The sequence below is a fragment of the Sciurus carolinensis genome, chromosome 8 (assembly GCF_902686445.1).
Source record: "Sciurus carolinensis chromosome 8, mSciCar1.2, whole genome shotgun sequence".
In the NCBI taxonomy this organism is placed as follows: domain Eukaryota; kingdom Metazoa; phylum Chordata; class Mammalia; order Rodentia; family Sciuridae; genus Sciurus; species Sciurus carolinensis.
Genome location: NC_062220.1, coordinates 122,428,225 through 122,438,041, shown reverse-complemented (window position 1 = coordinate 122,438,041; position 9,817 = coordinate 122,428,225). Strand labels below are relative to the sequence as shown.

The 9,817-nt window shown below is 46.3% G+C and overlaps 1 protein-coding gene across 6 annotated transcripts; it reads left to right on the top strand.

The window, feature by feature from the left end:
• The first annotated feature begins 1,161 nt into the window (after window positions 1–1,161).
• Window positions 1,162–9,585, top strand: Znf74 (zinc finger protein 74). Of its 6 annotated transcripts, XM_047559863.1 has the most exons (6): window positions 1,162–1,375; window positions 1,634–1,734; window positions 2,138–2,223; window positions 4,916–5,042; window positions 5,570–5,668; window positions 7,555–9,585. In XM_047559863.1, the coding sequence occupies exons 2-6, from the start codon at window positions 1,701–1,703 to the stop codon at window positions 9,207–9,209; spliced, it is 2,001 nt and encodes a 666-aa protein (XP_047415819.1). In that variant the 5' UTR covers window positions 1,162–1,375; window positions 1,634–1,700; the 3' UTR covers window positions 9,210–9,585. The 6 variants fall into 6 exon arrangements, with proteins under 6 accessions (XP_047415819.1, XP_047415821.1, XP_047415820.1 ...); XM_047559864.1 differs by having other exon boundaries at window positions 1,163–1,734; window positions 5,573–5,668; XM_047559865.1 differs by lacking the exon at window positions 4,916–5,042 and having other exon boundaries at window positions 1,162–1,734; window positions 5,573–5,668; window positions 7,560–9,585.
• The last annotated feature ends 232 nt before the right edge of the window (window positions 9,586–9,817 follow it).

The following is a 9,817-nucleotide window of genomic DNA, read 5'->3' as shown; positions in this document are numbered from 1 at the left end:
GAGACCCTGGGTTCGATCCTCAGCACCACATACGAATAAATAAATAAATAAATAAATAGGTCCATTGACAACTAAAAAAAAAAAAAAACTCAGGAGAGAACCAGAGTCAGTGGTGCACACCTCTAATCCCAGCAACTCAGGAGACTGAGGCAGGAGGATTACAAGTTCAAAGCTAGCCTCAGCAAATTAGCCAGGACCTAAGCAACTTAGTGAGACCCTGTCTAAAAAAAAATTTAAAAGGGTTGCGGATGTGGCTTAGCAGTTAAGTGCCCCTGGGTTCAATCCCCAGTCCCAAAACAATTACAAAAAACCCAACAACTCAGAAGTCAAGCTGACGAAGGAAAATAAGTTTAATTCAAAGCCAGCTCTGAAGAGAAAAGAGACCTTTTTCCTTAGATCTCTGTCTTCAGAAACTTAGGGACACAAAAAGGTTTTGTAAGAGAGGCACAGTGGGATAAAAGGCAGGAAATATGTCACAGTCTCAATTTCCCCAGTCCCCACCAGGTCCAGGAGACCTCCATTGGAAGTTAAAAAATTTGGAGCTTTTAATTTAATTTCAAAAGAGAGGGGAAGTTCTGTTTCAGAAATATGTCTTGCTGTTACTATTATTAACCTTATCCCTGGGTCCCCACCCAGATTCTCCTACTGCACCAGAGAAGGCTAAGTGGCCTAAGAACAGGTCTGGGATTCTCCCAAATCCGAGGACCCCTTCCGCAGGTCTCAGGTGTCTTGCTGAAGGAGAAACAGCGGGGACAGGACTCTGGGAAATCCTTCGAGGGCTGACCCACCACTTTCAGTATCCCCAGGGCCAGGGACCTGGGCCTTTCTTACAGATAGATGTGGGCGGTAGTTCAACAACCTCCACCTGGAGAAAAAAGAAATCACAATTCCACCATTCCGGGCACCAACCTCTACCTGCTCCCGCAACTGGACACCTACGCATCCGCCTCCCCACCCCCACGGTATCCCTTCCACACCCAGCGCTCAACAAGACCCGGCTCGGGAGCCGCCCCCAAAATACATTTCCCCGGGAAAGCTGTGCTACAACACTGGTAAGCTAGGCCTCCTAGGCAGCTCCGGTACCCGGAGCCCTCTGGGAAATGGAGTCACCGCCTGCATGGCGCGAAGGTTCCTGGGAGATGTAGTTCGCATTCGTTCCGCGCAGGCGCAATTTCCCGCGGTGGTCGCTGGGCTGCTCTTTGTGGCTGTCGCTGTCCTTTTGTAGGAAGCTATTCTGCTCTCTCGCCTGTCAGTGCGACAGTTCATCGATCTCCCCGTCCGTCTCCGGGCCTATCTGTCGACCCTGTTCCGTGCTCCCTGGCTCTTGGCGGTCGAGCCCGAGACCTGGCTCTGATCCTCGAGCGAGTCCCCGAACGTGGGTTCTCCTGGAAGAGTGTGTGACGGGGTGACAGGGCGTGTGTGTGATGGGGCCTGAGTGTGATCCCGGAGTAGGTGTGTCTGTGAGCTGGTGTGTTGGAGCGTGAGCCCAGCGTGGGGTACAGTGTGTACGCTGAGCCTGCCTGAGCCCGAGTTATGCCCGGGCGCGCAATGTTGCCGCTGTGAGCGCGTTTGCGACCCGCTTGAGGCTTCCCTGCAGGCCGCTTTCCCTGAGCCCTCGGACCCTCCTCTTTAGACGTAACCTGGGGTCCAGGAGGCCACAGAACTGCCCACTCCCCCGGGGAACGCTGCGGAGGGCGACTATGGAGACCCTGGCCCTGAAGCCAGAGGAGACAGGTACTGCTTTGCTCTTTTAGTCTGTGGGTTTATGGATTTTCACTTGAGGAAACTGACACTCAAAGAGATCAGGCTAGTTTCCCAGAAGTCCCAGCAAATCAGTCCCCCTGCTTCTTCATCTTGGGATACCATTTGTTCCCACTCCACAGCATGCTGATGGAAGGAAAAGAATGGAAGTGTTTTTCTCCTTTATTAAAGTATCTGGGATGCTGAGAGGCAGAATTAACCCTGAAGCTGTATTAGATTGTGCCAGATATTGAGGCTTGCTCCCCACTGGACCTACCTGCGCGGTACCTGCCTTCTTTCTGATTCCTGACTGTGCTGGGGCTGTGTGAGCTTTAGCTCAGCCATGAGGGTGGTAGCTGAACAAAACAGCCCCCTTAACTCATTTCTTCAACCCCAGCTCTTTCCGCTCAGGACCCTGCTCTTTCCCTCAAAGACAATCCAGAGGATAAATCAGGTTGGGGTCTCCTAGCAGCCAGATCTGAGGTGAGTAGTGTCTTTTCTTTCTTTTTTATGAAGAGGGTTGGCACATTATTTCTCTTTCCCTGCATCTTCAGTCAGCCTCCCCCACCCCCTACAAGGGACCTACTGTCCAGTTTTCAAGAAGCTCTGGGTAATGGGAATAGGTCCATTTGAAGAAACTCCAGATGACTCCCCAGGTGGACAGATGATGAAATCTCATGAATGTTCCTTAATTCAGTCCTATGAGTGGGAATGCTGCTGGAAGCTCTGAGTAGTGGTTTTAATGAAACCCTGAGCAAGTAGATAACACACCACATGTGGGTCAGGGCTTTTTGCAGATCCAGAGGAAAGTTGGGGGAGTTTGCTGTGATGGAATCAGACAGGGCAGGTGGAAGCACTGGGGTAAGAGTGATGATAGCAGGCTCATCCCCGTGTGCTTTTCTGTGCACCCAGCACTTGGCATGGGCGTTCATGGAAAAACCTGGAGATTTAGAGAATCCATGGGTTCAATTATGAATTGGTCTGATGCCACTTCTGTAGCCAAATAGGCCCCAGATACTTCCTTTTACACCTCATTTTGTTCTCTGACTATCCCCATGATGGAATTTACAGGGGTGCATGGGACAATGAAAAGTCTGCCAGATTGATGGTCCTTTGATTTCTTTTTAGAATTTTGTGATTCTGTTAATTTTCCACTTTAAAAGAGGTGAGATCTGATTATAAAAAGGTGAACACTGATTTTACAGAAAGCTATAAAACATTCTGTGCAAGGCATGGTGGCACGTGCCAGTAACCCCCAACAACTTAGGAGACCAAAGCAGGAGCACTGCAAATTTGAAACCAACCTTGGCAACTTAGGAAGACCCTGACTCATAAAAGGTCTCAGATGTAACTCAGTGGTAGAAGGCCCCTGGGTTCAATCCCCAGTATTGCAAAATAAATAAATAAATATTGTGAGACAAGTCTAGCATCTGGGAAGTGTTCTATGAGATACTCAAGAGACATGATAGTCAAATGCAGTGCATGATCCTTGATTGGGTATCAATTTTTAAAAACTGATAAAAGTTTGAGAAAAGTTAAGACACTTGAAAATGGATTATATCTTATGAACAATCTTTGCTCTGAAATCTGCTTTGTCTGACACTAATACAACCACTTAAGTTTTCTCTGGATTTGGATTTGCAGGGTTTTATCCACCCTTTCATTTTCAACCTATCTTTGTCTTTGTGTTTAAAGTGGGTTTCTGTAGCTTAGCATATAGTTGGGTCTTACTGGTTTTTTTCCCCCCCAGTTCAGGGATTGAACAAATGCTTTACTACTGAACTACATCTGTAGCCCAGGTCTCACTCTTTTAATCTGATTTGACAATCTCCACCTCAGCTGACGTTACTGCAAGTAACTTTTAGACCATTCACATTTAATGTAATAATTAATATGGTTAGATTTCTTTTTAAAATTTTTTTAGTTATAGATGGACCTTTATTTTATTTATTTATATGAGGTACTGAAAATCAAACCCAGTGCTTCACACATGCTAGGCAATTGCTCTACTGGGCTACAAACCCAGCCCCTATGGTTAGATTTCTATCTGCCATTTTGTTATTTGTTTTTTATATATCATATCTGTTTTGCTTCTCTATTTTTCCCCTTCTTTTGAGGTAAACCAATACTATTTTAGAATTCTCTTAATTCCTAGGATTTTATCAACTTTTCTCCTTTTATTTATTTGATTGGATACTGGACATTGCAAATTTTGCTTTCTTGAGTACTGGTTTTCTTAAATTTCTTAAATATTTCTGCAGTTCATCATGGGATGCAGTGAAAACACGAGGCATCAGCTTGACCCTTTCAAGGATCAAAGCACATGCATAAGATCCTTGGCTCAATCCCTAGCACTGCAAGCACACACACAATAAAACCACTGCTAGCCAGGTATGGTGGCACATGCTTATAATCCCAGCTTCTCAGGAGGCTGAGGCAGGAGGATCACAAATTCAAGGCCGGCCTTAGAAACTTAGTGAGACCCTGTCTCAAAAATAAAAAATAAAATGGAATGGTAATGTAACTCAGTGGTAGTGTCCCTGAGCTCAATCCCCAATATTGCAAAACAAACAAACAAATAAAAAAACCCCGCTGCTTTAAGGATCAAAGTCCAGGGCAGAGTGGTAACCAGGATGTCAGGCAGAATGGGAATAGAGGGAATAGGAATGTGTGAGTCAAGAAGGAGTGAAGTGTGGTCATGTAAAGACACCAAATGTCTGCTCTCTTGGACCCTTAGGGCACAGAATTTGCTGATTCTAAAATTTCCTTCCGTAGAGTTTAATAATGGTTTCCAGCCTGGAGTTGGATTTTTCAAGTTTTATGTGTTTGAGATTCTTAATCATGGAAAGCATAGCATCTCACTTAGGATGTTAGAGCAGTCATGTGCAGATTCCAGAGTATGTTGTGTTGTAAGAGCACCACAGTGTCTATTCAACCTCATTATCTTAGTCCAGAATGCAGAGTGGGAGGTCCATGCCAATTCTGACTGCCCCACATGCCCCTGGGTTTTAGCCCATCCATGATCAGTATCTGCAACACAACTTTCCATGATTATCAGAAGATCGGCTGAGGTTAACACTGTAATTATGAGGTCCTTAGTTAATCGTGGCTGCCTTGGAATCATGAACACAGAATCATTACCTTCCTGAATGGGTGAGAAAATATGTCATTTCAGGAATCAGTTACTTTCAAGGATGTGGCTGTGAACTTTACTCAGGAGGAATGGGGTCAGTTGGACTCTCCTCAGAGGGCGCTATACAGGGATGTGATGCTGGAGAACTACCAGAACCTTCTTGCCCTTGGTAAGATGGCTCCGCCAAGGCTGGGCATATGCTCTTGGTCTTCTTCCACGTGGTAGATGTTACTGAGAATCCCTTCAGTACCAACGCTGGTACTGAACATGGCATGACTTAGAAAACATGGCCTCTGCCTCAGGACACTTGGTCACAGATTAAACCACTCCAGAAATTCCCAGAGTGTGGTATGGTGGCCCGTAGCATCCTTTCTTGGAGGCAGGACTGGTCCTGGGGCAAGGAGCATGGAGGAAATGGAGGAATGCTTAGGGGAGGAATGATGGGACTTTTAATCCATCGGCCCTGGAGCATTCCTCAGGTGAGAAGGGAGGGTGTAATGTGGGGTCTTCAGAATATGCACGCTCACTTGGGTCCCCTGAGGCCCCTCACCACTTTGGTGCCTAGAGAACTTCTTTTTTCTTGGAGATGGTGCACCCTTGCAATGCCTTGTCATAATACATGGATTGTTGTCCTGTGAGGTTGCCTGGGTTTGAGAGCCGTAGTACATCTAGCCCTGACAATTTCTTCTCTATAAGTAGGGCCTCCAGTTTGCAAGCCAGATGTCATCTCCCATCTGGAACGAGGTGAGGAGCCATGGCAAGTACACAGTGAAGTCACTGGAGGGGCTTGTTCAGGTGAGCAGATGACACAGGTAGAAGAAGGCTGGTCCCCTTGGCCCCCCAGCACCCTCTTTGTGTGGCTCTTCCCATCTCAGCTCCTGTTTTCCTTCCTCAGTTCCACTGCCTTGGCTCCATCTGTGCCTTCTCCGTGCTCTTCTAGAACTTTTCACCTCCTCCCTCCCTCCATTTCTTCCTTCCACATGTGTTGGCACTGACTGTGTGCCAGGAAATTCCTTTTCCTGTCTCTGTCTTTGTAAAGGCTTCTACTGGTCACCTAAGCCTCAGTGTCTGCTGAGGTTTTGCCCTTTCCTTCATGCTCATTCCTGTACCTTCAATCAATAGCAAAGAGAACTTCAATTTTAGCTTCTAAAATATATTTTGAGTCTACTGCTGTGTCACAGACACAGTACTAGTCTGAAGTTGCCATTATTCCTTCTATTAATCACATGATCTCCTGCTGACCAACTTCTCCAGCCTCTGTACACAGCACCAGGTCCATCTTTAAGATGCATCTTTATGCCAGGCATGGTGGCACACACCTGTAATCCCAGTAACTCAGGAGGCTGAGGCAGGAGGATCTGAGTTTGAGAACAGCCTCAGCAAATTAGTGATGCCCCCAGCAATTTAGCGAGACCCTGTCTCAAAATAAAAAATAAAATGGGCTTGGAATATATCTCAGTGGTAATGTATTCTTGGGTTCAGTCCCCAGGACCAAAAAAAAAGATACACCTTTATATCATATTGTCCTTTGTGTAGAAAGTCTTCCTTGTCCAGAACCCTACGTGCCCAGCATCTGTCCTCCTTACCATGGCCACCTCTTGGCCTTCCCTCCTCCTGTTTTACTCTCTCTTGCCTGCCTCTGAGATTCTGTGCACTGTTCCCTTGATGATAGGTTCTCCTCTTCCTTATCTTTTACCTGGCTGCCTGCTGTCCATCCTTCCTGAGCCAGTTCTGCCTGCCCAGCTCCTCTGAACAGGTTGGGGGCCCCACACTGTACCACAGTGCAGCTGTGCCCACTGTTCTAAACTGTTCTACATGAAGCTGTTGATAGAAATAAAATCTGCCAGCCCAGAATACTTCTCCACAGATGTAGAAGGGGAAAAAAAGCTTCATTATTGAATGAGTGTTTAATCCAATGCAGTGCTCCTCACACATATCACTTGTCTTTGTCTAAGGAAAACTGTTAGCTTTTTGTATCTTTTTGACAAGCATGAAGTTACTAATCTGCCACAGAGACAGGGAGACAGGATGCCACCCTCTTCCTCTATGTTCACATTTCATAGTGACTCCAAGAAAGATGAGTTCCAGGATGTAAAGCTGGCAAGAGTTTTCCTGTGCTTCTAAAAAGATGTACATGCATCTCAGAGCTAGACAAAGTATTTGCAGTCCCAAATTTCTAAAGAAAACGCTAAAGAGAGGTAGAGAATAGGGAATCCTTTTTCCCTTTTGGCATCCAGGGAAATTTTAATCATCTTCAGACTCCTAAGTACACCCACCTCCTGACCTGACACATAATAGTCAATCAGTGGACTTTTCAATGATTGAATTGTGTCCTGATTCTCAGATTCCCTGAGCTTTGCCTCTTTCTTAGCCCCCAGGTACTCATTTGAAGCTACCCATGTTGGGATTCCCTTGGCTTCTCACTTGGCTGGTTTTTCATGCTTTCTAGCAGCTTCCTCGCATTTCCTCCTCCTCTTCCTTTTTTTTTTTTTTTTCCATCTTATTCATGTAGCTCATCCTGGTTGCTCTCTGCCTCTGGTGTCCCTCTGCCTTCAGGCCCTCGAGCTCTTTGGTTCTTTTGGTTTCTACTTTCTTTCCTGGGCTTATCTGCATCTCCAATCTGAATTCTGTGGACACACATCCACCTGCTCACTGAAAATTCCATTTTCAATCTCTTACAGAGCAGGAGCCTATGCCTGAGATGAAGGAGGAATCTTCTCAACAGCAGAACTTTTTCAAAAAAGAAAAAAAGTCTATGATGGAGCAGCTAAAGAGGACCAACCTTCACAGCACCAGCCCCGATGAGGCATGGACCTGGGAAGCCCAGGAAGATACTCTTTGGAGAAATGAGACTGCCCTGTGGAAGGGAGTACCTACCAACCATGGAGACATCTCCACAGAGGAGAACTACTGGGGGCATAACAAATCTGAGGAGAGTTTTCCCCTGGGGTGCATCCTCTTCACCCAGAAAAATGCCCCTACAGAAGGACACTCTCCTGCCAGATGCACCAAGGACATCCAGTCTGCTGAGGGTATAACTAAAGACCACCAGAGGGCATGCACAGGGAAAAAGTCTTTCAGGTCAAGTGAGTGTGGGAAATACCCACCAGCAGACAGACCACAGGGGCCTGGGCCTGGTCTCTTCATGTGCAATGAGTGTGGGAAAACCTTCCCCCAGAGTGCGTCCCTCATGCTGCACCAGCGCTGGCACAGCCGGGAGAAGGCTTACAAATGCAATGAGTGTGGCAAGGCCTTCACATGGAGCACCAACCTCATTGAGCACCAGCGGATCCATACAGGTGAGAAACCCTTCTTCTGCAGTGAGTGTGGGAAAGCCTTCAGCTGCCACTCATCCCTCAATGTGCACCACCGTATCCACACAGGCGAGAGGCCTTATAAGTGCAGCACCTGTGAGAAGGCCTTCAGCTGCAGCTCACTGCTCAACATGCACCTGAGAGTGCACACTGGGGAGAAGCCCTACAAGTGCGGTGAGTGTGGCAAGGCCTTCAACCAGCGGACACACCTGACCCGGCACCACCGCATCCACACTGGTGAGAAGCCCTACAAATGTGATGTTTGCGGCAAAGCTTTCACTTGCCACTCGTCCCTCACTGTGCATGAGAAAATCCACAACGGGGATAAGCCATTCAAATGTAATGAATGTGAGAAGGCCTTCAATAACCGTTCACGCCTCACTCTCCATCAAAGAATTCACACAGGAGAGAAGCCGTTCAAGTGCACTGATTGTGGGAAAGGCTTCAGCTGCCACTCATACCTCATTGTGCATCAGAGGATCCACAGTGGGGAGAAGCCCTTCAAATGCAACGAGTGTGGGAAAGCCTTCAGCTCCCACTCTTACCTCATCGTGCACCAAAGGATCCATACTGGAGAGAAACCCTTTGATTGCAGCAAGTGCTGGAAAGCCTTCAGCTGCCACTCGTCCCTCATTGTGCACCAGAGGATCCACACTGGAGAGAAGCCCTATAAATGTCATGAGTGTGGCAAAGCATTCAGCCAGAACCATTGTCTTATTAAACACCAGAAGGTTCATTCTGGAGAGAAATCCTTTAAATGTAATAAATGTGGTGAAATGTTCAACTGGAGCTCACACCTCCTAGAACATCAGAGACTGCATGGTGAAGAGAAGCCCTTTGCCATCCAGTTCAACAGACACTTGCTGAGCACCTACTATGTACCCAGTAGTCTTTTGGGGGCAGAGAACAGTGGGGTGGCTGATGTGGACCCAATAAATGCACTGGATGTGGCAAAGCTCTTGTGTGTGGTGCAGCCCCCACCCAGCAGAAATTTCCCCCTGGGGAGCAAACATAGCGATTAAGGTAAGGTTCTTTTGGTCATAGAAGCCACTTCCTGAGCTACCTAACAAGGAAGGCACTGTCACCTCTTCAGGGCTTCTAGAGCCAGATTGTTCCTCCAGATACAAAAACCTTATCTTGAGCACATTCATAAGCCAGGACACCTGTTAGAGTGGATCACTCCGCTGACAGGAATACACTTTCAGAGAAGAAACATGAGGTCATTGGGGTTGTGCCATCATCCTGTTTTCCTTGATGGGTCTGGAGGTCATTCACAAAGGAGATCTTTCCTGTAGATAAGAAGACATGTCAACCTGTAGTCCTTGGATGGACTCCTGATGTAATTTCCACCAGGAATTTCCTCTGTAACCTGTTATAATAATAATAATAAAACAGAAGAATTACAAACAGTATTACTTCCATGTGAACATTATTGTGTTTCAGGAAGGGAAAGTAACCTTGGATGGTAGGGATTTAGGAAAAAGCAGATTTTCTAGACTTATATGAGTAGCTCTACTATGAAGTTATCTGTTTTTTTTTTTTTAATTTTTTGGTTGTTGTAGATGGACACAATACATAATACACAATTTAATAATTAATTAAATTTCATTTAATTAATTATTTATTTTTA